Consider the following 27,313-nt stretch of genomic DNA (forward strand, 5'->3'; position numbering starts at 1 on the left):
AATTCAATTTTTTTTTTTTCCAAAGGTAATTGTTATGGATAATGATAATCGTAAATTATATTGGACGTTGGTACACATAGATTAACTGATTTTGATGATGCCAATAAATAAGTAAAAATTATTAATATAGATTGTTTTAATTGTTTTTTTTTTTGTGAGTCATTTCTTTATTGTCTTATTTTTTTGATCTAAAAATCTCTCTATTGTCGGTTTTCATTCAACAAATTGGTAACAACAACAAGTATTAGTAGTGAAAATGTTGAACAATAATCAATGAAATAGATAGCACAGATAGATAGATAGGTTAATAATAATAAAACGAATTGTTTGTTGGATGGGTATAATGTATATTCCTCCCTTAAAAAAAAAACAAATAATTATTTATTTATTTATTATTATTCATCAATAATATCCCAATTACCAAAAAGGATATTGTTGATTTATTTCATCTCTTTTTTGATTAGTTTTGGAATCCATTTATCTCAAATATATAACATATATTAGATGATTGTATTAGTATAATATAATATAATAGTATTTCTATTCAACAAGGTATTTGTGATATACTTTGATATTAAAATCATTTGAATATAGATGAGTACAGAGTACCACACAGAGAATGAAATAAAGGTTTTTAGAATGGATGACAGCTATTCTAGATTGTGAAAAAAATCAATCAAAAAATTCATGTTACTAAATTAATTATTATTATTTTATTTATTATTATTATTTTTGTTTTTGTTTTTTAACAAGAATCACACCAAGAAAGTTCTAAATTATTATTTGGAGTAAAGGTGGAACGACACTTTTGTTGATTAGAGTATGATGGATAAAGGTCTGTCACTGGGAAAGCACATGAATCTTGATAACACCAACCAAAGAGTGAAAGGTCGACAGTTCCCATTTGAATCTGCATTGTTTCTCCTCCCTCTGATTCGAGTTGCAGAGAACAACGAGTATCTGAGCTCTTTGAAAAGGCAAAGAACATCTTGTTAAAATCAGATACCGATGGGACTGGGAATGATGATATTGGCATTACAATATTTGAAGGGATATTGGAAAATACAAATCTTGATGCTTGGGGTTGAGAATATATATCAAACAAGAACTCTCCCAATTCGTTGGTCACAGTTTGTTGACCGAGATAGGTAACAGTGATACCAGACAAACCGACATATTGTTGTGCACTTTGGACAATCACAACCTTTCCACCAATAGTTATTTTTCGCTTGGCCAAACGTTCTTGAGGATGGACTTGTGATGTTGGTGCTTGTAGAATGATTTCAGGGTTCATTTCGTAAGTACTGCCAAATTTGTATGCTGCTTGTATACCATACAACTTGGCAGTTGTTGGTACGAGAGAAGGTAGAGATTGGGTATTTCCACTTACAAGTGACGTTCCTGACAAGTAACAACCATCATGACCAGATGGAATAGTTAGCAGGTTGGAAGTCCCACCTACAGCGGTGGAGCCCCATTCACCCATGTAATATTTGACGAGTTGTGATGATGGCTTTGTAAAAAGTATTAATGTGTAGCCATTGGATAGGATCTCGCCTGGTCGAAGGATTTGTCCTGGAACAAGATAGCTTCCAGGCAAGAAGAATTGAGTGACCGAGAGGGCCATTGCATAACGACCCCAAATGATGTTTCCATACAAATCGGTAAACAAAAGAGCCCACTCCAAACCGCTAAAAGTACCCTTGGGTGCTAAAAACAAGTATCGACCACGGAGCATAGGATTAATGTTGGATGGGAAAGTTGGCAATGCACACTTGGTGACAATACCTTGCATACAAAGATTATTTGGTGTGATTTCTAACACAACGCCAGAGGCAGGAAAGATCGTTGAAGTTTCATAGGACCATACCTCTTGATTTAGCGACTCGACGGTCAATTTCACTACGGTGCCTGAACCTGTGAGTTTGAGGAATTGGAAGCCGTTGCTAATAAAATTGCCTGCTTTGAGGGTGGGATTGGATTGGACATCGAGATAGGTAATACCAGTTGACATGTACGATGTTGCATAGAGATTAAACGAGTATGGTCTTGTGTATGCCCATGTAAAGTTGCTTGTAGGCAGTCCATTGGAATGATAAAAGATGCCTTGTGGATAAAGTGACAATACCTTGCTATTACTATTGGTGGCTGGTCTATTAAATTGACCACACTGTAATTGCACACCGGTACCCTTTAAACAAATGCCAGTGTTGGTGACAACAGCAGTATAGGGTGCAATTAAGCTGACAGGTAAAATAGTAGAGGAATTTAGAATATTTCCAGCACCATCATAGATTGATACTACCAACTTGTCGGTCACAGAAATCTCGGAATAACCAATTTGACTGTCAACTGATGATCTGAGTGTAGCAAGTGGTCCAATTGATTGACCTTGTTCTAGATAAACAGTGGGAGGACTTGGTGTTGGGTCATTATATGTGATGGTAAAGGTTCTATTGAGAATGACATTGTTTACTTGGATAAACAATAATTGATTTCCGATACCCACAGGTGGAATATAACATAATAATTGTTCACTACAAGCGATAGATGTTGAGAAATTGCCAACGTAGAGTGATTTATAAACACCCAATGGGAATGGATCGGTAAATTGATAATAGCCTCCTGTCATCTTGGTTGTCATAGAGAACGACGTGTCGGGTGGTGCAATTTGAATTTGGGAGATGCCAAGATTGGTAGGAATTGGAATAGAGGTACCATTTCTACTTGTGAGTGTAATAGGTTGTCCTGATGTTCCAAATAGGTACACTTGCATTTCAGTGTTGGATGTAGTAAAGGAGATGGGTCGGTTTATCCATCCCAACATTCCAATAAATGTGTTGGTATAGTGACCAGGTGGAAGGATCAGCTCTGCAGATTGGTTTACATGTCCAAAGATAGCAAGATTTGTCAGATCTTGATTTCTGCTGGTCTTGATCATTGGAACATTAAAAATAACATTATTTGTTAAATTGGCAACCAAATGAATGTTATTCAAAAGTGACATGGTTCCAGGATTCGTCGTGACTTGTATTCTAATACCTTGTGAACTACCCCAAACATAGGAATTGGTGTTTACGTTTGGAGTCAATTCTATAGGTGATGAAATGCCAGCGACATATATTTGTACTTTTGAAGATAACAAATTGGGATTATAGGCAGACAGTGGAAGGTTGCCAGTTGGTGATGATATCGATTCAATGTAGAGATTGATTGTAAATGTCTTTTGACTAATTGATACAAAATTATTATTGTCACCAAACATAACCAAACATTGGTCTGGGAATGAATAGGTTTGCATTCTATTGGCACATGCTTTGTTCAATGTACACCAACCAAAATCACTTAATCTAAAAGTACCAACATCCAAATATAATTTACTATTTTCACTTGAATTTAAGTATCCATAACAATTTCCTAAAAAAATAAAATATTAATAAAAAAAAAGAGATATTAATAAATGATTTCTTTTCTTTCATTTTTATATTTGTTTCTCTTTTACCTTTTTGATAAAGTGGAATATCTCTATTAAATCTAATTTGGTAGAGAGTCAATTCTGGTATTGGAGTATAGTATTGAGAAGGAATATTGATGAATTTAAGTTTCTCTGTAGTGGATTGATGGGATCGAAGAGAAAAGAAACCTCCCAAGTCTGTGGTGGTTGATGATACACCAATCGAAACGGCGACACCCAAGAGTCCAACTTCATTTTGATCCATTATATTATTACGATTGAGATCAATGAAAACTTGACCTTGAATGAGATCTTGTAAAATTGGTGAGAATGAATGGTCAATAAAAGTGGCAGATGAGGAGAATGCTGTCTTTAATCGAGTTTCAAAATTGATGGAGGGACCTGGTTTTATACCCCAGTATGCAAGAGTGGTGGTGACGGTAGATAGTTGACTTGGGTCTTGATCGTTAAAACATTGAGGTGTTGTTCCTGAAAGTAGTAGAATATTACCAATACATTGTGTTTGAGACAAGGGAATCTTGTTTGGATGTCCTGGTGGTTCACGATGATATTTAATATATCCTGCTGTTGCATCATAAACCATATAGACGAGACCATTGGTTAGGAACTGACCATTTCTGAGGGCTTGTCCTGCAACCATATATGACCCAGGTAACATGTAAACACTTGTGGATCCATCATGTCTTGCCCAAACAACATGTCCGTTTGCATTTAGCATGAAAATCATCCAGTTGTGTCCTTGAACATATCCATAGGGAGCAACCAAGAAATAGCGACCTCCAAGTCCAGCGGTATAGGTACACCATCCTTTTACACCTGCACTATTGACAGAGCATAGATCACCATCAGCATAGAAAACAAGTTTGGTTTGCACAGTAGGTAAAAAGGTGGTTCCTGTCCACATTTGATTACCAATTCCATCTTTAAGGGTGAAACCATAGTTTTGTTGAACATAGATTGAATAGTAACCATTTCCAATAGTTTGAGTATTACTTAGAGTATTTCTAGTTGGGTCGAGACAATCCAAATAACCAAGTCCTGATCCAAGAGGTCCATACATTGAATATTCTGTGATGGAAGCTCTAAACCTTGCCCATAATACTCTTCCCAATTCATCTTGAACCATTGCACCATCAGGATGAGTTGAGAAATATCTCATTGCTACACCTTCGATAAAGGTGATTTTAGATGACGAACCCCAGTTTACAGAGAAAGAGGTGTTTGTCATGGTTACGGTAATTGGGTAACTTAAGCTCGAGATTGCAAAGCTATTAATAACAGTGGCCGTTTGATTTTCAACTGATTCTATTATCAAGGCTTGTGATCTCAATAAAACATTTGTATATCGATAGTTGTCAATTGAAATAGAGCTTAACCTGGCATTACTGCCAAAGGTTATTGGCAGTGTTTTGTTTGGACCATAAGAATCGAGATAGGTTGATGGTACGGTGGGAACTGAGTATCTAACTGGATAGGTAATGGTATAGGTGGTGTACAATTGAATGTTTCCAGGTTGCAATTTGACGACCAATTGTCTGTCAGATGCAGGCAACGTTGGGAATAAACAAAAGAGACTTTCGGAACACTTGAGTTGTACTCCTTCCATATGTAGTGACAATGATCGTGATTGGAATGGATTGGCAGGCAATTGAACAAGACCACCTTCAGTTGGAACGATGGTATTGAATATAGTCTTGTGGGCCACCTCGATAACGGAAATGTAAGTGTTGACAGGGATGGTGAAGACATTGTTGGTTGACCCAGGAGGGAAACTGAACGGACCAATCAAAGTCATGTCATTCTTGAATATCAATACTACCACATCGGGTGATGAAATAATCAATTTTCTTGCACGAATACTGTTCCAAGATAGTCTTGTTAAAACGTCGTCATAAACACCCATTGGAAGTGTAAGCGAGGTGTTTAGGACATCATACAATACGACATATGCATCCAGATTGGATTTGGTGGCGACTCCAATTTCTATGGGGTAAATTGGATAGATTGGATTAACCTTGATATCATTCATAATGGAATATTGGTGTGATGACTGGGGTGGAGCAACAATCGATAATGTTGTCAATTGACCAGGCACACTAGAGACTGGAACGATTGCCATTGAAGAAGAAAGTTTTTCGACTGTGATCTCTCTGCCTTGATAAACAAACGACGTTCGAACCAACATTGGATAAGCGAGTGGTTGGAATACTCCAAAGGGCAGGCCTGTTCTAATAAAAACATCGTCATAAAGGTCGACTCTGATGTTGATACCTTCTATAATAGTAATAGTATTGTCACTATTATTTAATCGTATGCAATTAGAGGGCATTGATACCGATGTGATTGGGTATTGACAAGTTTGACCTTCTAAACACCATCCAGCATAATTTGAAAGGTTAATTGTTCCCTCAAAAAATTCAATTTGATTCGTTCCTGAAATTAAATATCCATTACATTTTACATCTAAATAGTAGTAAAAAAAATAAAATAAATAAAGAGTTTATAAATAAATAAATATCATATTTAAATCTTTTCTTTTCTTTTAACTTACTGATTTTTCTTATTGGAACATTGATAGAGGTATAAGAAGTAAAATCCTTTGAGGGAGAATCTCCTAGTGGGTAGAATGCTACCGATGTTTGAGTGGGGTATTCGGCAGTTGGTCCAAAAGCGTTAATAGCCTTCATGTAATTAAAACTATTTGTTTGCATTGTGTAACCAGTAGAAGTACTGAAAGTAAAAGACGAAGATACATTGTAAATTTCTAATCGAACTCCAGGAATAATTTTTTCACCAATTTCATAGATTCCATTAAGATTGGTATCATGGAATACCAAACCAGATACAGTAACAGTGGTAAGGGAAACTGGGTAGGAATTTAAAAGCCAGTCGTTGGTTTTGACGTATATTCTTGCATTTGGTGAGATTGGTCGTAATCTTGGGATCGTGCAAGTCCAGTAACGGAACACTCCTAATAAATCTGTTGGTTGGCATGCAAAAGACTCGATCTTATCATTTACAGAAATGTATGGTGTAATTGAATTGGGAATATCAGTTAGCACTATAGATTGTCCATAGGGGCTGAGTACTATTCCTTGTAGGATTCCAAGTGGAGATACTGAGACAGTAATGGTGGGAGATGGGGACAAGTTGATGATGGTTGTTTGGGTATATGAATAGGTAACTCCTTGGTGCAAGATAGTAACAAGAGTGTTGGATGTTGGAATAACCCTTGTCATGGGTGAAGCCATAGCAAGTGAGAATGTACCAAGTGGAAGGGTAACGACTCCATTACTCGTGGTCTCTATTTGAGTAGAGCGAGGATATTGTGCTTTGCCAAAGTATGCAACATAGATATCTTTTTGTTGATCGACCAAGGACATTGTATTAAATTCAACAACAATGCTGCCATAGATACTTGTGTAGATTTGAGAGGCGCCAGGCGTGACAGTGCAAACACCTTTAGTACAGTAAACAGTACAAACAGAACCGCTACCACTACAAGTTTGTATAGTTGGTCCGTCAGCAACAGTTGACTGTAAACCCGCCATTAAAGGTTCAGTAGCTTGATCAAATACTAAATTTAAATTTTTATCTTCATACAAATAAATACGAATAGTATTTGCTATAAATTAATTTAAAAATATTCGTTAATAATCAATAGTTTTCACAATGATTTACTTTCTTTCTTTTAATTTTAGGATACATACTGTAAAGATAAACTTGACCTGTAGTAGTTGATATGTAAACGGTAGATCCCGATGGAATATTGTAAGAATAGGAGGTCTGACATTCTGTTGTATAACACCAACCATACACTCCAACATTCATATTGTTTTGAATATTTAAAGTTTCTTGATTGTAGGTGACCGTTCCAACGGTTCCAACCTTTGTATAGCCACCAAAATCCAAAGTTCTTGTACCGCTGCCGGCAATTAAAGAGACTGCGAATGTATCTCGAGGGAATAAGATACCTGGTGAAGTAGCCTTGATTTTATAGTCTCCAGGTGGAATTCCAGCAAACATATACTCTGACGTTGTGGTGATCAATGATTGAGTAAATTGACCATCGGTTGATGTCAATGTAACTACAACTTGTGCATCGATGTTTTGGTCACCCTGTGAAAGCATATTATTATTATCTCGGTCGAGGTAGACACGTCCAACAATTGATACATCAAAATTGAACTTGTCAGATTCTTGTCCTTGGATAATGACAACGACACCTGTGGCCGATGCGACAAATGGAGAGGTACAAGTAACAATGTCGTTGGGTTTGAATACAGGAAGCTGACATAATTGACTCTGCAAATTAGTATATAAAACGACCGATGCACTTGTACCAATTAAACTTCCAACAAAGTTGCAACCTTTGATTGATAATTGGTTTCCTGTTAATTTAGCAGCACTGGCGATAGATGGTGGTAAATAAGAAGCCAATATAGGTTTGGTGTTCCAAGGTATCATTGTTTTTCCATTGATTGTTCCAGTTAGTGGAATATCTTTACCAACACCAGCTGGAATGGTACATTCCATGAGAAGGTTAAATGGTTGACATTGTATTGGTTGTTGTAAGTAAAAGTTGATAGAGTCGATGTCATAAATAGACGATCCCAATGAATCACCTTGTATTCTCATTACTTGACCACCAGAGGTATTGAATAGTTTTGGTGTGACGAAATCAACATAGGGAATATCGTATGTTACTGGCATCGTAGCTGTTTGACCACCAACATTGACGACAATCTGGCTACTTCCACTACCTTTTGGTACGATAAAGGTAATCACTTCTGGTGAGTAGTCGAGAACTTGACACTTTTGTTTGTTGATTGTAACGTGTGGACCAAAATCACTGTTTTTCAATCCAAAATACTTTCCATACAAATAAATGGTTTCACCAACATGAACAGTGGTCGATGGACTGACTGAATGAATAATGGGTGGTCTAAAAGAGACCAATGATGTATCAATATTGGCTTTGTTTAGATTGGTTGTATACAAAGAGTTGGAGTTGGAGTTGGGGTTGGTTGATTGGATTGAAACAGTTCTATCAATACCAAAATCATTAGATGTTGGTTTACATATGATACGATCATTTTGGATTGAAACAATGTCACAATCACTGTCTCCAACCTTTACATTAATATAGAGAGCATTATTACCAAAATAATTACCTGTTATGGTAATGAGATTTGATACTAATGTTGGGCTTTGAATACCGATTATTGTTGGTTGGAAATAGTTGAAATGGAATCGAGTGAGTCCAATCAGACCAGAGGATGAAGATGAACCAGTTGAAACGATATGGTTGTTTCCAATACCATGTGGAACAATACATTGTAACATGGTCGTTGAAATGAATAGCGTTGATTCACAAATAGTCTTTCCAATTTTAACTTTAGAGTTTGAACTAAAATGAATACCTCCTACGTTGATACTAAAACCACCAACAGTAGATCCACTCAATGGTGTAACTGATGTGATAATATCTGTGGCTTGACGACAGATACCATTTGACAAGTCAGGAGTTGACAATTCAAAATTGGTTCTTGTATTCTTTTGTAGGTCACAAAGTTTGTTGTTGAGGGTTGCAACTAAAAATCCTTCATCACCATTTTCCACTGGAACAAAATATAATTCAAAATCGTTACCATATCTCTTGATCAATGTTGATGGATGTGATCTAAATGAAACAAGTAACGTAGTGATTTGAACAATCGTTGATAATGTTGCTATAAATTTGATACCAGATTGTGAAGTACGAATATCAATATCAACACCATGTTGGTTTGAATTAATCTTGTCAAGCATTTCAATAGCTCCAAGTGTTTGTGTATTTGATAGAATATCGATGAATAGAGTTTGTACTCCTTGGTTTTTATCTTGAATGTTGATCCATTGATCGAGAGCACCCTTTAGATCCGAATAATAAGTGCTTTGAACTGGTCCAGATCCATACAATTCTCGAGTGATACTGTCAACGTCATAGTTGTTTGGATAGTTTTCTGATAAAACTTTCAAGAGGTGAGCAATTGATGAACTGGCGGGGGAAAAGGAGGATGAGGATGATAAAATGCGAGCAGTACCAGCAATTGGATTTGGTGCAGGTGGTAATAACTCTAATGTTCTAAATAAACCTATATAATTCTTTAGAATATTCTCTTGTTTGGCATAAAACTTTTCAAAATTATCAATTCCTTCATCTTGAACTCTTATAGTTGTTAGAGTTTTTAGAACCGAGCCAAAAGTCATCAATGATGGGTTAGCATTTAAAATTGCCCAAAATGCAGATGCCATCTTTAAATAATCATCAGGTCCTCTAAAAATGAATAAAAAAAAAAGGTTAAGATTATTAATTTGTTTTAAACTTGACTATTTTGACTTACAATTGTAAATTTGCCAAGTTGTGAGTTTGAGCTAAAACAAAGCATTGGTCGAAACTGGTTACTGTGGATCCAACAGCTTGATTATGTAAATACCTTGTCAAAGCCAAAAGAATACCATTGACAAATGTTTTCTGAGAGTTATGTTGTAGATTTCCATAAATGCCAGTTACTAGTTGGGAAGGTTCCTGAATGGTTCTATTATGATAGTAGGCAAGTAATAATAGATAGGTTTGTTCTTCTTGACAAATGGCGTTTCCAGCAACATTCAAAACAATCACTCTATTTTGAGTATCATAATTGGATATGGTATTTAGTTGAGGTTGTTTGATGATATACTTGACTTTGGTCATATTTGGTAGTTGCGATTGTACAAGTGAATTGAATTTTTGTTGAATCAACCAAGTGTGATGGATTCTTTGGTAATCAACAATATCAGAAATAAGGTACTGTGCGCGAGGAGGGCGGAATGCTGAAGATGCGATTAGATCGGTTCGATAGTGTGATAATTGGTGACAATGATGGTTGGGAGGGTTGGGGTTACACACCGAAGCAACTAAATCGTCATTTGCATAGTATTTGACTTTAAGTGCTTGTTCGGCTACAAGTTCCTCTGGCGGTGTAAAAACGTTTGTTCCTATCGGTAGGATATCGGCAATTTGAGAGAATGGAGTCTCTGACGTTGCGGGTGCAACATCAGTACGGATTGCATTGTATCTAATTCTTTTTGTTCCAATGAAACTGAGAACATCGAAAGGCAACAGTTTGTACTCTTGGAATACTGGTGGAATGGCTTGATACGAGACTGATTCATAAAGTTCGACGGTCACTGGGTTTTGAAAGCCGAGAACAGTGTTTAATTGAATAGACAATGCAGTACTTCTTGATCTTACTACATGTTCATTTTCAGTGTGAGAAACTCCATACTCGACCATTGTATTTGGTGGTGGCGCGGGATTAATAGGTGCAACTGATTTATAACCAATTATAGCGCTGTGGAACTGATCTACCAAAGTTGGAGCTTGTAAACAAAATACTCCACCACCTCTTCCAACCTAATAATAAAATAAAATAATATTAGAATTAACTCGTATATTTAAACTTTTTTTTGAATTTAATTAATAATTACCTGAGCAAAAGCTCTATTACTATCACCGACACAAAACCAGTCTCCAGTGGTACCACCTCTGGATGTGGGTCGAAAAGTGTATGCAATCTTGGCGTGGTCAGCGGAATCTTTGTGTTTTTTTGTGTCTGGATGGATAATTTTTTCATAAACATTTACAAGATAGGGCGATGGGATCAAAGCTGGCCCTTTTCTGAAAGTTTGAACAAAGAGTTGTGAGCCAAGAGTACGAGCAGCATACTCCCATGTGTCCACGCCAGTAATTGGATAGCAATACCGATTTTCCCAAGGGAGCGTAGGTGGTTGGGTTGGTGCGACACATTTTTCGTGTTTATTGGTATAAAATGTCAAGAAACGTTGATTGTTTCCTATTTGCTGGTGCAGATATTGAGTTGGATAGTAACTTGGTTTGGTTGGAGCATTATGTGTGGGTACCCCAGCATTTGGTAAAATGGGGAAACCACCAGCTGGTAGGAGTGGGTTCAAGGGCATAGTATCTTTCATTGAAGTTTTGGCAAAATACTTTCCATCACCTGATGCATCATAGCTTTTTAAGCAAGTGGGTCCCATGACATCGGGATCACAATTCTTTTTGGAAAGGGGGAGTAATTAGTAATTACTCTAAATGACAGTAATGTCCGTGTACGATACTTACATTCATAAATGTTGTACCATCTCCTGCATGTATGGATTTCATTTTGTCAGATATAGTCCCAGGAACATGTTTCTTGTACATGAATGCATTGTTGATGATAATATAATCTCCAACTTTGTCGAGCTCATCCAATCCAACAAAAGAACGACAAAAATAATGTTGCTTGAATGTTGTCTTTCCTATATACCTAAGTCTGTCGGGTGTGAAAACAGGGTCAAAATAATCATTTGGTGGAAAAGCTGGGTTCGAGTGCCTAAATGAAAGATATTTTAGATTGTTAATAATAATTCATTGAAAAACATAGTGCCTACTATTAATAACCTACAAGACATGAACTCCATATACTTGACTATTATGTTCTTGCCACTAGAATTTTTCAAAAAAAGGGGATAAAAATTGTGTTAACGTATGTATGTATCTGTTGGATATTAATTACTAATTATCTTACAATTACAAACCCTTTGGTATGACCGTAAGGATGACTGCCACCTCCTTCATCGTCTTTTATTCCAGTAGCTGGATCTACAATAGATGAAAAAATGATTTAATAAATGAATCAATAAATATTTGTTCATTAAATGATATTTACTGAAAATCCCTGTTTGGTCGTTGTAAAATATATGATTTGAACTTGAATGTCTGGATTGCCCAAGTGTCATATACAGAGAATTATGTTTGATACCAGTATGAGTATTCAATGGGGTAAAAGATCTTAGATTCTGGTCCCCTTCATCGGCATAAAGATAATCGTCATTTGTTGTTGCCAATCTATAGTTGAACCACCATTTCTTTGGCAAATAATCATAGTGTTGTCCGGGATCAATCGATGAACTGATAGATTGACCCAAACAAGAGACTACATGGACCATATAAGAAATATCCGATTGAACGACACCATCAATTTTAATTTCATGGAATGGAGTGGCGTCATCGTTTGGTTCAAGACCAAGAGGTTTGGGACAAATGATATTGGTAGTGCCTACATGGGAGTTGCAACCAGCAACTTGTAATCCACCAACTGTAACCAAGGATTGTGCTGTAAATCCAGTACCTTTAATTGTGATGGATGATCTATCGGAAAAATGTGATAATCTTGGTTTGATCTCTGTTGCCACAGGTCCAACGATAGTAATACCGGCGCCGGTAGAAAGATCGAATTTGAATTCTGTCTTTTCATTCACAATCAAACGTATCGTCTTTGCTTGGGTAGATGAACCGTATCCGGTACAAACGACCAGAGTATTTGAAGAAGGTGCGCATTGTCCAAGAACAATATCATCCAACATAAACTTTGTTGTGAAACCTTGGCCAATAAGATTCAAATCATCCCCTTTTATTTCAAATCCAGTACTTTTAAACTCGACTTGAGTAATTTTAGGTACTAAATAAAATTAAAATAAAAATAAATGTTAGTTACTATATATATAAAGCAATCTACTAATATTGTAAGTACCTGTATATCTATAATTTTGGGTGGGAATTGTATAGTCATGTTTATCAATTCTGATTGTTTTACATGTAGCTTCAAGAGCTGAAGTGATTGTTGTGTCTAAAGAGTAAGATGGAACATTAAACTCAACAATATTATCAGGTAATACATTTCCTTTGGCGACAATAGTATCACCTGCAGGGATAACAAGTAAAAGGTCAACTGCAAACCCTACGAATGTTTCTCCATCAACATTGGTTTTCAAATTAATTTTAGCCTTGTTTGATTTGAAAATAAAAGATTGAAATGTATTTTGGTCAACTGTAATGATTGGTTCTGTAGAAAAAAAAAAAAAAAAAAATTAATATTAATATTAATATTTAATATTTATATATCTATCTATCTATGTCTATCTACTTACTTTTAAATGTAAAAAGACCAAGATCATTTGTAGGTCCATTTGTACCAAGTATCATTGCAATTTGACAGGACGCTCCATCGGTAAAACCAGCTGAAGAGACTTCAAATGATAAAATATTGGAGATGACCCTAATAGTTGATGGAGTAAATTGACTGGCTCCACAAATTACTCTGACAGAGGTACCATCAGGTATAACACCGGTAAATCCTATTCTCATGGTGGTAGTAACTGGGACAGTATTACTATCATAAAGAGCAAAAGATGGTACCGACATAATATGCAATCTTGCAATTTCTATAAATTAATATAAAAAAAATAAGTAAAAGTATCTATATTAAAATTATTATTATTATAATTTACCAAAAGCATTTTGTAATTGAATAACTTCGTTTCCAATAGTTAATGAAAGAGTGGCAGATGGGTTTTCAGCATTGAATTGACCCGTCAAACATGTAATAGTAGTCCATGTTGTTGGTTGTTGAATAGTACACACAACTCCATCAATGGTTAACAGAGTAGGGTGGTCAAAAAAGGTACCAGTGATTGTGACATACTCTGAACCAGAAATGATCAGCTTTCTTGATAGAATATTTCCAATTTGTGAAGCTAAAATAAAGAAGAGAAAGAGTATAAATAAATATTAAATAAATATTAAATAAATATTAAATAAATATTAAATAAATATTAAATAAATAATAAATAAATACCACTAGAAGTGACATAAGTAAATGGTGCTGGCGCTCTATTTAAAGTTCCATAGCTAACATCGGGTCTTAGTTCTAGATAAGAACCTGGAGCAATGTTGGGAATGATTGGAAGTGTACAAGTGACCAAGCCATTTAAAAGATTTGCGCCTTGACATACGATTGAAAATTGACCACCAACTTGAACAAAAACAACTTGCAAGTTATCAATTGGTCTATTGATATTAACATTGGCAGTAAAAGTTATTGCTTGAGCTTGACCGGAATAACCTCGGATTGGATTCATTCCCGTTAATATTAGATAATCTAATTAAATTAAATTTAAATTAATAATAATTAATAATTAATATACTCACTCCAACATATTCAATATAAATATAAATATAATATAAATACCATTAACATATATAGAAGTGATAGACACAATGTAATCGGCTGGAGGATTGTAAAGGGATTGGTATTTGATTTTAGCGAGAAGAGTTGTTGGGGTATTGGGTGTTGATGCCAACGTGCATCTAATGGTTGTATCTGCAATGGGATATTGAACAATACAAGGTATATCCTGTATTTGATCTGCTACAAAGAACACTTCTATGACATCACTAAAACTAGCGATGGGAATGAGATTTTCACCATAAATATCAATCTCCACATTTTGTAAATCAGTTAAAAGGTGTGATGTTGAGAATCCTATAATTTTTGAAGACTCTTTTAAAAAAAAAAAAGGTCAGCATTTAATTTTTCTTTCTTTAAATAAATAAATAACATACGTGCAAAATAGACCTGGACCGGGTTATAGTTGTCTACAACAATCTGGTATGTAAGAACGACACCGCGTGGAGGAGGATTTCTTTGGGTAGATTGATCAAAACTAAAGACATGAATCAAATCACTGATACTGCGTTCAAACTCCATTTGGACATCGTAAGTGATTGCATCACTTCTTCGTAAGACAACAGAGAGTTGGGAAGGATCTGCAACAACATTGTCCAGAGTGATCCAAACCACATCACCTCCATAGAATATTGTTGGTTCGACATTGAATGATTCTACTGTGAGAACTAAAGTGGATAGTAGCAATAGACAAGATAATAGAATCATAACAAAGAAATGATCTTTGCCATAATAATAAGAATCTTTTTTTCGCTTTCTCTCCATAATTTATCTCTTTCTCTCTCTCTCTATCAATATATAAATATAAATGTTGAAAGAAATAGATAGATAGATAGATAGATAAATAATTATTATTGAAGAGGTTTTTTGTTAATGTTTACAAAAAGAGAGAGGAAACGAGTGAAGTGAGGAGGAGGCCAATAGAACAAGAGTTCAAAGCAAACTTGTGTGTGTTAATATCTGTCATTTAACGCATTTGTTGTTTATGTTGCGATCCACCCGTCACTCTGTACTCGGTCTGCATGCTTGCATATGACATACATGTATCATATTATAGGTAGGTGGTCTGGTCGTAAAAAACACCATCAGAAAGTCCATCTTTGCAAGGCAAAAAAACGAGTGGAACCCCAAACCGTGCACGCAGATTTATTCGTAAATCGCACCACATGACTCCCTTTTCATGGCCACGATATACCCAGTATGTAGCCTACACAAGCAAGCATAGACTATAGCCAAAGGGCCTATCCATCTTATTTTCACGGTCTGTTCATCGAATCACTCGTACGAGACCTCCACTCCTCCCAATGTAAACCAAACTTATAGTAGTTCTTAAACGATGATAACGATATCGTGACACAAACGACGACCTTCTCTGTCAAGCAAGCAAGCAACTTTGCAAGCTTGAAACGAAATGAATGCCTCTCCTCGTTTGTTTGTGCTAGCTATTATACCAACTATAAACTTAAAGGTCTACAATAGAAAAGATAGAAAGATAGATACAAACAGGTAGAAATAGACAGATAGAGACAGATAGAGATACATTCTTATTTATATTTATATTTATAACAATAATAATAAATTAGACAAGTATTGACAGCTGACCAAGCAAGCAGTTGCTTATTTTTAACTTCAAAAGTATGAAAATCATCAGCAGCTCCACACTTTTATTATTATTGGTGTGTTTGCTTGCTTTTTTATCTGAGACGCTCGCACAACGTATGTATTGTAGTGAACTTCACCACCCATCATTATTATTTTTACTTTGCATATTTATTTAATTTTATTTATTTATATGTATAATCATTAGATTGTTATAAAGACCCAAATAATGTTAGAAATTGGTGGGTAGTTAGAAAACTACCAGGTAGTAATCATTACATCTACTTTGATGATACAGGTGCCATTGAAGGTGGTTCAGAGTATCGTGACAGATTAAGTTTACTCGTATCGAGATTAGGTGATCAAGGTACTGAATACTTTGCATTTAATAATAAACCTTATTACAATGACTTTGAGGAGGAGCCAAAAACCAAACCACCAAGCTACGGAGAGATTGCACCACAAGTCGTAAAACAACTAATTCAGAGGACTGAATCGCTCAAATCCCTTTCCAAGGGTATCGTATCGTACAGTACATCAAGTAGATCAGGTTACCATTTAAAGCATTCGTTACAAGGCTTCCCAGTACCTATCAGACCATCTACTACAGGATCACCATCAGCGTCATCATCTGTCAAGACACCACTCACACATCCAAATGAATGGTTACCAACAGACTTTGTAACCGATCCCAAGGAGATAGATACTACTAGTCTTTCGTATGGACATATCTTTATCTGTCAATCTTTTGATAATATCGATACAAGTCAAATTGCTAAAGCATTGGATGCAGCCGATCCATACATTTATGCTACCAACATTGTAGATAGTGCCTCTAGATCGTTGCTTGCACCTTTATTTATCGAAAATAGAACACCTGCAACCTCATCCTCTTCATTGGACGGTAGTATTAAATCATCTTCAAGTGTTACATCTCTATGGCAATCAACAGCTTCAACTTTAAGTTTAAGTTTAACTTTACCTTTAAAATATGTATGTAATATAATCATAATATATATAGTATGATTGATCATTATATTAATATTTGTCTTTTTGATTTTAGAAAATGAATGGAATTAAAAATATTATTGAAGTAAAGATTCCAAATAGATTTTCAGAGGTGTTTGGTATTCCAGTTGGGTCATCACAATTCTCATCAAATCTAGAGATGAATAGTATTGCATTCTCGGATTCCAATATTTTGGAAAGTGGTACACTTTGTGTTGGTGATTTTGGTTATGCAACCACTCAACCAGGTACCATTGTTTGTGTTGCACAAGTTCCAGCCAACATTCTCAAGTTTATGCGTATGTGTACAAACAAGTATGTTGTTTCGGTTGATGGTCAAGAACAGGTGGTTACATCACACATCACATTCAACGGACCATTGTTGATTGACACGAGTGTTGCAGAGGGTGGTGGCAAGCCAATACCACCAAGTTACACAACACAATACTACCAAGCATTATCGAGTGCTGGTAATCTATTGCCACATACTGCCTACTCTCATCTTCCAACTGACATGCTGTCTGTTGGTTGTAATAGATTTTGTCTCAATAGTTTTATGGAAGGTTTGACTCAAAGTACTGACAAGAATGGGTTTATTACCTACTCTGAATCACGTCCTCAAACCATCCAAGTTTACCTCACCTCAACAATGCCAGGTTCTGTAGCAGTCTCTGTCACACAAGACCTATCCCAAAAGATCGTTCCATTTACCCAGTTAAAGGGTGCTCTCTTCCCAAGCCAAGATACTGATAACAATATTGTACTTGTTTATCGTACTCTCCAAATGCTTGCCGATATTGTCGACAAACGAATCATTCAAGAAGGATCACTCTTGATTGACGACTTGTCATTTATCTTGTCCATTGCACCTAATAATGTCGGTCTTGTCAACGGTCTCGCCAACACACCAATCAACCTTGCTTCTCCTTGCTTGGAAGAGGTATTACGTGCATTCTCCCATGCACTCATCAAATCAGTATCCAACAATCATTATACGATGTCTCTGCATTGTTATTCCAACACCATCCACCATCATTCAGAATCATCAAGTTATTTTGTTCCTTCTATCGTGGTCTTGTAATGCCATGTCCGTGACACTTGGTCAACTTGCATTCCCAACACCTACAACGCAACCATCTTTTAGATAGTTGTACTGGTATGCCTGTTGATATTGAAAACTATCGTAACGATCGTGAAGTATCACCATCCAAAGGAATCTACAACGAGGGTTGGGTAACTGCCTATCTCTACGATTTGATCGACTCTAGTGATGATTCTGACCAAGGTATTCTTCCAACGACCCAACAACACCGTCGTGCCCTTTTAGATGCCAATTCCGATCATCCAGTACCACTCTACGCCATCGTCGAATCTATCCAAAAGGTTGTACAAGTTTCAACTCAACCAAGTGTCCTTGACTTTACCAATTCATTGGTCGCCGTCTTACAAACCAGAAAGCTGGTTCGGGAGTTGTATTCAATTGATACTATCATGCAATACAATAACATGTTTTATATGTGTCCTGTAACCCCTGGTCCAGCCCCTCCCCTTCCAAGTGACAGAGACCCAACATTACAAGAATTCTTTATGTCTAAATTGGTTGGTGATGCTGATATTCATGCACTGCCATTACAACAAATAGAAACCATCCTTTCATTGTGGGCACAAGACGACAACACACCAATCATGAAAAATCAAGCTCTTCAATACCTTTATTCTAATGCCTATAAAAATATGGTTGGTGATCCAAAACTAACCAACATTCTCAAACCTTTTGACCCATCAATGTGTCAATTTGGTTCGTTGGATCGTCCCATCACACCACTTGGTATTCAACTTTTAACAAAGTATTTGGGAATGGTGAGAGATATTGGAGTCATCACTGAACAACATCTTGGTGGTGTTTTAACAGTTCGAACCTACAAGGATATTTCAGTTGTCTTGTTTAAAGATAAAATATGCTCGTTTACGGTAACCAACAATATTCACCAAGCAGTCAATCAATGTCCATGTACCCCAATGGTCAAATCAATTACACCTCTTAGTGGTCCATTAACTCGAGTCACTCAATTAACTATAACTGGTCGTAATTTGGAGAATTCCTACTTTAAAGTAGCAGAGGTTGATTGCATGTCAAATTCAGGTTCAATCGATCCTGGTCTAGAAACATTGATTTGCGAGTTTCCAACATTTGCCGGTACCCACACCATAACCTATGGTAGAGAAGGTGGAGCTTCTCTTAATTGGATCTCAGTGACTACATTTTCATTCACAGTCGATGCACCTCAAATCAATCGTATTACACCTAATACAAACGTCCCAACAAACTATGCAATGGTAGCTATTTATGGAACCAACTTTTTCCCACCACCTTTAACGGGTGACATAGCCAATCTTGATGGTATCCAATTATTCATCAATCAAGTAGAATTCCCTATAGAGACAACAGATCATGTCGGATCAGAAAATATTATTTATTTTAAAACTAATAATGTTGGTACAACTAAGTATGTAAAAAAAACAAACAAAATGAATATTTAATTAAATTATTAATTTTTTATTTGTTTATTTTAGTTTTGTTTCAATTATGGTTAAAGGAAAAGAATCAAATATGATAAATATTATAATGTCAGCACCTACAATTTCATCAATTAATATTTTCCCATTGACAAGTTTACGTACCAATCCTGAAAATATTAAAACACCTATTACTGTCACAGGATCAAACTTTGGTCTAAATGAAGAAGAAATCACTGCATTTGTTGGTCCAAATGAATGTGATAGCATAGAGGTTATCAACCAAAATTCGTTTATTTGTAATGCACCAACTGGAAAAGGTACGGGTCACCGAGTAAAGGTTCAAATCGGTGATCAAGAGGTGACCTTTGCCTTTAAAACCCTCGATTACGCCCAACCATCAATCTACCAAGTTATCGTCAATGGAACCTATCCAACTGGTCCAACCAAATTTTTCTGGATTGTAGGAACTGATTTTGGTACAACTCAATCAGATCAAACTAATATCCATGTTTATTTCAAGCATCAAGATACAAAACTCAAAGAACTTCACCCCAAACCAGCATATTGCCAAAATGCACTAGAGTTGTGCCAAGATTTCCCTTTTATTTATTATAATTCTTTTGATCAAGAACCTAAAGAAGATGGCGAGGAGGTTTGGGTACCATCCAAAGATATCGAACAAGCCAACAAAAATGAACCAAATTTGGAATGTCTCATTTGTTATTTTGGAAGTGCAGTTGGAGCTGGATGGGAGATTGAAAGTGTAGAGTTTGATGGAAGAAAATCTTCTTTTAATCAATCTGCAAGTAACTCGGGTTACCTCAAAGAACTAAAATATTCTCTTCCATTTGTCGACGAGGTGAAGGCAGATCGTGGCTTGCCAACAAGAGGAGGTGAAACATTCCGTCTCATTTCCGAAGAAGGTGTATTCCCTCCAAACGAAATGCTCAACACTGAAACCGACCCAGATACTGGTGAATCTACTCCAAAAAAACGTTTTGAAATTGACTCTACCTATAGTAACATAACAATTGGTAGTTTTAAAGTCGATTTTGATCGTATAAATTGGAAAGACTCTAAAACGATTGATGCGACTTTACCACCTGGATATGGTACCAATTTAATTATTAAATTATATGTTGGTAAACAATTTGCAGAGAGTAAAAAATTTAGTTATGATCGTATGTATAGATTAGAGATATTAGATTAGATAGATAGATAGATATTTGGTTTGTTATTTTTTATACTAATTTTTATTATTTATTTTTAGCACCTCGATTATTCACAGAATATTTTAAAGGACCTGAAGAAGGAGGAAATCTAATTCAAATTTGGGGAGAAAATTTCTTACCCTTTCAATTTTCTCATCAATACTCAACACCAACCCCAACAATGACAGTAAAAATCAATTCAAGGCAATGCCGTCACATTTTATGGTACGACTATAACCGTATTGCTTGTACGGTGCCTTCTGGAGCAGGAGAAGGATTGCATATTGACGTGATTATTGGTGGACAAAAAGCTAGAATTGTCAACGATTATTACTCTTATTATCGCAACGAAGATGAACCTCCATCTATTTGGACCTTGCTTTACATCATCATTTCATCGCCCACAAGCGTCGCTATTACTGGTGGGCATAGATTCTTGACCTACGGAGGTAACGCTGCTCGTTTTAACGGTTACCAACAAGTGGAACAAGAAGATTTGGATACTGGAGAAACGAGAGTGATTGAACTGACGAGATTTGGATTTGAACGTCACGCTTCTGGCTTGTTGCTCTCCTCCTCTGTCGTCGCCGCCGATGGACCACCTGAGCCTGGAACTATCGTTCTCAGCTTTGTCATTCCACCAGGTGGTGGTCGAGTTGGGCACAGATACGTTGATGGTCTATTCCGTAGTCCCCTCAACATACTACTCTCTTACAAATCACCCGTGCTGACCAACGTCAATTTCATGCAATCGGGGTACCTCTTACGACTACAAGGTTCAGACTTGGGTCTTCCTCAATTCCGCGGTGATATTTCCATTCAAGTTGGTTCTACCAAGTGTTCTCTTCACAGCATTTCAATGGATGCTGCAACGGCCACATGTTACAATTTCAAGGCCATTTGTAAGAAAAACCAACCCGACCTGATCGTTACCATCACCTTTAAGAGACAAACATCCAACTTTTACACTTTGCCTCCCAACCCAAGTTGTTCAGACGAAGTTGATAAACCAAGACCAAAAATCCCAACACTTGTTATCGTCGGCATAGTCGCTGTTCCCGTTATTATTGGTATTGTATGTTTTATTTTTGCACCCGAATGCCTTGCCCTTGCCCTTGCTATCTCAGGCATGACAAAGGGAACATCAACTGTCTTTGCCATCTTTTATGGTATCTATACAGTGGCACAATTAACAAATGCGGTCGATGCACTCTCTGTCCTCACACGAGAAGAGTTTGTTGTCAACAAATCAAATGTAAAAGTTGTAGTTAAAAGTGGAACAGTCGTTAAAACTTATTATTCTGGTGATACCATTCCAGCCCTCTCTGATCCATTTGCAGTTATTGAAATTTATGATTTAGGTATGAAGAGAAAATTAATTATTTAATATTTAAATTAATTAATATTAATCTTTCTTTTATTTTATATTATTTTCTAATATTTTAAATTTATTTTTTATAGGATTATTTTCAATGTTACCATTAATACCACAAGAAGGTATGCCAATTTATTTGGAATCAATTTATTATACAGTTCCACAATTTTATTTAGATGGAATGGAAATGACATGTTCAAGTGTTGAAGATACTACATCTGCTACTTCACCAATGATGATTCAATGTTTGGTACCACCATATGTTGGAGGTGACCTTACCAAAGAGGTTGTCGTCAAATTGAGTGGTCAATCAATGTCAGAGACCTATTCAATTACCTACGAAGGAGAACCAATCCCTCTGCCCTATGTCGATTATTTCAAAGGAAGAGTTTATTATGATCAAAACAACAACAATATTTTCAACTCTGCTATTGATCGTCCAGCCGAAAATATTCTTATTCAAATCAAACAAGGTTCAACAGTGGTAGCTCAAACAATGACCAATATGGATGGTTATTATGCATTCCCCAGTGTCGATGTTACTTCGATGACACCCAAACCAACTCTCTATGTGTTACCAAGCCAACAACAACCAGAACACCATGTAACCCAACCACTTTCGTTTATCATCCCAAGAAACAACCTCCGAGTAAAAGCAACTTTTTCAGGAACTGATATAGCTTTACTCGTCGAGTTACAAGATTATGGGTGTCAAGGAACTACAACTACACCACCATCAAACAACATTGCACCAAACGAGAATGTTGATTTGCAATACGGTCTTTACCAATATACCTACGGTAATGATGGTTTGATTATACCAGGTATGGCATTTTGGCCATCATTCCAATCGTATTGTATGATGACATTATTTGAAAATTATTTCTTAATTGGTTATAGTATGTAGTAGTAGAAACAAAAAAAACAAAAAAGATATATTAATTTATATATTAACTATTTATTTATAGAACATAGATATGATTATCAATTTTATTTTGATATAAATTCAAATGGTAAGATGGACCCATCAGAAATTGGATTGGAGTATTATATGCCTAGAGCATCGATTAAAGCAATATCAAACCAACCAAAATTATTAAAGAGAGATATCGTGGTTGACAAGGCCACAAGAAAGACATGGGTTGATTTTGCAGCCAACACTGATCTATATTTCTACAACGATATGCCATCGGAAATCACAAACTACACCATTGCTCTCAATGGATACGGTTTGTCCATCCCAAATCCAACAGTCGCCACTCGTTTAACAGTAAACGTCCCAATGTTTATCGAAACAACACTTGTTACCATGTTTGGCAAACAAAGTGGTGGATTAGTTACCGACTTTACTCTATCATTGCCATTTGGTCAATTCGCAGCTTCCTACTTTGACAATATGAGACCACTATTTTCATTTAATCAAGCTGTCATTAAACTTGATTCAGATGGTGATATTCTTGTTAAAGTTTTTAAAGATCTCGATGGTTCCTTGGTTGGATCTTATCCAACAGGTTCATCATCAGGTATTCAAGAATATACAATTCCTTTGGTTGGTCATACTATTGAAGTTATTGATAGATGTATGTAGAAGAAATATTTAGACAGAACCAAGAGTTACAACAAACAATATATTGAAATAAGCAACTAACTAATCTTTTTTAAATTAATTATTTTCTTTTTTTTTTTTTTTTTTTAGCAATTTTTACCAAAGTAGAAAGAAGTCAAGGATTATTAACAATTGAAATTACAGATAGATTCAATATATTTAGAAATGTCAGATATTATATGGAGGGTGAAGATTTAGAATGCCAACGATTCGTCGACGCACCAACCATTTGCCACCGTGAGATTTTTGGTGATGAAGATGTTGTCATCATGACATCAATATCAATTATTCTAGATGATTCTCCTTTATCATATCAATATTTCTTTACAATTATGCCTTCTGATCCCACAAGTTAAAAAAAAAACAAAACAAAAAACAAAAAGAGAAATAATAATAATAATAATAATAAACAAAACTACAGATATCTTTACCCAGCTCAAATTCAATGAAAAACGAGTAGAGATGAGGCCGCCGTTTTTTTTTTCAAGATTGGAGATGGTCATCAAACCCTGGGTATATGATGGTATTCAACCTTATAATAATATTCACGCAAACATGCATGAAGAACGGGGTGGGTACATTGATCATGAGGGGTGTGATCAAGTACAAGAGGTGGGTGGATACCACCACAATTCATTTTGTTTTTTTCGCTTTGTGCATGGGTGAATTGATAATTGTTATAATTTGAGCTGACATAATATAATATATATAGTCTCTTGTAGACGACATTTAATTCATTCATTTGTTGTTTTTAAAAAATATAATATAATATATAGAAATAAATAAATATTTACAAAAAGTAGTAGAATTAGATATATTAAAGAAAGATAAGAATAGAGAATTAGAAAAATGGAAATGGATTATAAAGCAGTGATTGATACACAACAGTTATCAGCAATTAGAAATGAATCATTAATTCATTATGACAAGGTATGTGAAATAAATACAAATAAATACAAAAAACAAATAACTAAAATGAAAATAATGAGCAGAACATCTGTCTGCGTTTGTCTTGTCTCTGATCATTCGATTTTAATTATTAATTTACTTTTTACTTTTTACTTTTTATTTTTATTATTATTATGTGAACTTTAGGAAAGAAAAGAATTTGAAAAGATTATATATGATAGTATTGAACATGGACCATTTCTAGATGTAGACTCTACAACACAGAAAAGATTGACCAATGAGATTGTTAAAAAGGTGATGGCTATGGGCAGATTCAGAGTACAACTGCTACGTGAAGACCCAAAGAAACTACTCTCCTATCTACACGCACTCTTCCCTTCGTTGGATCTATCACCCATTGCAAAGATTGTCATCCATCTTCAGTTGTTTGGTGGCACCATCTTGGAGATTGGTACAGAGCAACACCATAAACGTTACTTTGACGATATCAACAACTACAAGATCGTAGGTGGCTTTGCAATGACCGAAATGGGTCATGGTTCAAATGTACGTCAAATTGAAACCACTGCAACCTATGATCATTCTACCAAAGAGTTTATAATCAATTCTCCTTCTTTAACAAGTACAAAGTTTTGGATTGGTAATATGTCGAGTATGTATAGTATAGTATAGTAAATTAAAAGATTGATATTATATATTCTAAACAAACTCTTTATTATTATTATTATTATCTTTTAAAGTGTTTGGAACACATGTAGTATTATTTTGTAGATTAATTTATAAAGGTGAGGATAAAGGAGTACATGTGATTGTTACACCTATTAGAGACCCCGAGACACTGACAGTTTATAATGGTATATCAATTGGAGATTGTGGACACAAGGTTGGGTGGAATGGTGTGGATAATGCATGGATTAGATTCTCCAATTATCGTGTACCAAGAGAAAACCTTTTAAATCGCTATGCTACCATCACCGAGGACGGTGAATACATCTCTAAACTATCGTCACCAAGTAAACTATTCCAAATTACCATCTCTGAATTGGTGTTTGGTAGAATGCTCTATGTATGTGGTCCCATTCAATACTTGGGTATTGCTTTAAAAGCTTCTATTCGGTATGCTTTTAGTCGTCGTCAATTTGGTGAAAAGGGTAAAACTGAAGAGTGTACGTAAACAAATAACAAAAAAAAAAATAGATAGATAAATATCTAACTTGATTTCTTGTAGTGATTATGAATTATCCAACACATTATAGAATATTATTACCAATGTTGGCACAAAATACGGCATTTGAATTTGCAAGAAATTGGGTGATTGATAATATACAGGAATCATCGAAATCAGAGGAAAAGAGAGAAGAGTTTCATGCTATTGTAAGTGGTATCAAGGCGATGGTGACGGAATTTGCTATTGTTGCATTGTCAAGACTACGTGTAATGTGTGGTGGTAATGGCATGTCGTCTCACAATCTACTAGGATACATGAGAAATGAATTGGATGTATTTCAAACGGCCGAGGGTGATGGTGCCGTCTTGTACCAACAGCTCAGTAAATACTTGATGGTAGAATACAAAAGATGGTATAAAAAGGAGGGTATGACAGGTTACATTAAAAAGGAAGTTCAATCATTCCTCGTAACATCCAACCCAATCTATACTCACTACAGATCGATGCCTTACCTCTTGTCCAACGAGTTTCATCAACATGCATTCTCTTTTCGTTTTGAAAAAACTCGTTCAATGGTCATCGAACAATTAAATCAAACTAAAGCAAAAGGTTTAACTTTTCAACAATCTTGGAATGCTTCTCGTAAGTAGAGAGAGAGAGTAAACTAAGAAAAACAAAAAGAAAAGAAAATCAAATAATAATTAATATTTATTTATTTATTTATTTAATATTTGTTGTTTGTTTGTTTGTTTGTTTTTAGTAATACTGGTAGCAGAATTGGCAAAAGCATATACACATTTACATACATTGGAATGTGCACATAGAGCAGTTAGAAAATGTTCAGATCCCATTACAAGACATGTATTGAATGATTTAATCAAGCTCTATGCACTACACAATATTGAACAGGACTTTGGATTCTTTAGAAACACCAACTTTTTGTCTAGTGGAAAGGCTGTCGCCATCTCAGAGGCAGTTACGTCACTCTGTCAAACACTCAAACCCTACGCACTCTCGATCGTCGAGAGTATCAATGATTTTGAAGGTCGTCTCGATATTCCAATCGGTAAAAGTGATCTTGACTATATAACTCATATGGCTAGAAAAGTTGGTATTCCTCTTCAAAGTAAATTTTAAAACTAAACAGAAAATACAAAACAAAAATAGAAATAGAAAAATAAATAAATAAATAAAATGGAATACCCAATTTTTTAAGAACATGCCTAAAATGGGTTAGTTACACTTGTTAATTACTTTTTGTTTTTTTTTATTGTACAATGATTGATTAATTATTATTTGTAAAGGATAGATAGATAGATATATATTCATAT

At 35.5% G+C, this 27,313-nt stretch overlaps 4 protein-coding genes across 4 annotated transcripts; 3 read left to right on the top strand and 1 right to left on the bottom strand.

Annotated features, from left to right (window-relative positions):
- Nucleotides 1–745: 745 nt before the first annotated feature.
- On the bottom strand, nucleotides 746–15,351 carry DFA_06771 (uncharacterized protein; the record flags this gene model as incomplete). The annotated part of the gene is made up of 16 exons (XM_004366088.1): nucleotides 746–3,417; nucleotides 3,503–5,938; nucleotides 6,027–7,100; nucleotides 7,186–9,794; nucleotides 9,862–10,913; nucleotides 10,988–11,572; nucleotides 11,640–11,892; nucleotides 11,965–12,005; nucleotides 12,088–12,161; nucleotides 12,322–13,020; nucleotides 13,093–13,404; nucleotides 13,490–13,783; nucleotides 13,850–14,095; nucleotides 14,197–14,499; nucleotides 14,590–14,901; nucleotides 14,964–15,351. 16 exons carry the CDS (start codon nucleotides 15,349–15,351, stop codon nucleotides 746–748), a joined length of 13,350 nt encoding a protein of 4,449 aa, XP_004366145.1.
- Nucleotides 15,352–15,997: 646 nt separating this feature from the next.
- DFA_06772 (uncharacterized protein) lies at nucleotides 15,998–18,274 on the top strand (the record flags this gene model as incomplete). Its single annotated transcript, XM_004366089.1, has 5 exons — nucleotides 15,998–16,017; nucleotides 16,170–16,221; nucleotides 16,290–16,311; nucleotides 16,394–17,178; nucleotides 17,249–18,274. The coding sequence occupies 5 exons, from the start codon at nucleotides 15,998–16,000 to the stop codon at nucleotides 18,272–18,274; spliced, it is 1,905 nt and encodes a 634-aa protein (XP_004366146.1).
- A 77-nt stretch (nucleotides 18,275–18,351) lies between these two features.
- Nucleotides 18,352–24,261, top strand: DFA_06773 (uncharacterized protein; the record flags this gene model as incomplete). Its single annotated transcript, XM_004366090.1, has 6 exons — nucleotides 18,352–19,700; nucleotides 19,768–20,894; nucleotides 20,984–22,285; nucleotides 22,386–23,198; nucleotides 23,268–23,879; nucleotides 23,996–24,261. 6 exons carry the CDS (start codon nucleotides 18,352–18,354, stop codon nucleotides 24,259–24,261), a joined length of 5,469 nt encoding a protein of 1,822 aa, XP_004366147.1.
- A 493-nt stretch (nucleotides 24,262–24,754) lies between these two features.
- DFA_06774 (acyl-CoA oxidase) lies at nucleotides 24,755–27,209 on the top strand (the record flags this gene model as incomplete). The annotated part of the gene is made up of 6 exons (XM_004366091.1): nucleotides 24,755–24,835; nucleotides 25,001–25,466; nucleotides 25,555–25,980; nucleotides 26,043–26,624; nucleotides 26,743–27,108; nucleotides 27,199–27,209. 6 exons carry the CDS (start codon nucleotides 24,755–24,757, stop codon nucleotides 27,207–27,209), a joined length of 1,932 nt encoding a protein of 643 aa, XP_004366148.1.
- Between the last annotated feature and the right edge of the window lie 104 nt (nucleotides 27,210–27,313).

Source organism: Cavenderia fasciculata, assembly GCF_000203815.1.
Source record: "Cavenderia fasciculata unplaced genomic scaffold Scf_EJPB12P01AWP9W-5, whole genome shotgun sequence".
NCBI lineage: Eukaryota > Evosea > Eumycetozoa > Acytosteliales > Cavenderiaceae > Cavenderia > Cavenderia fasciculata.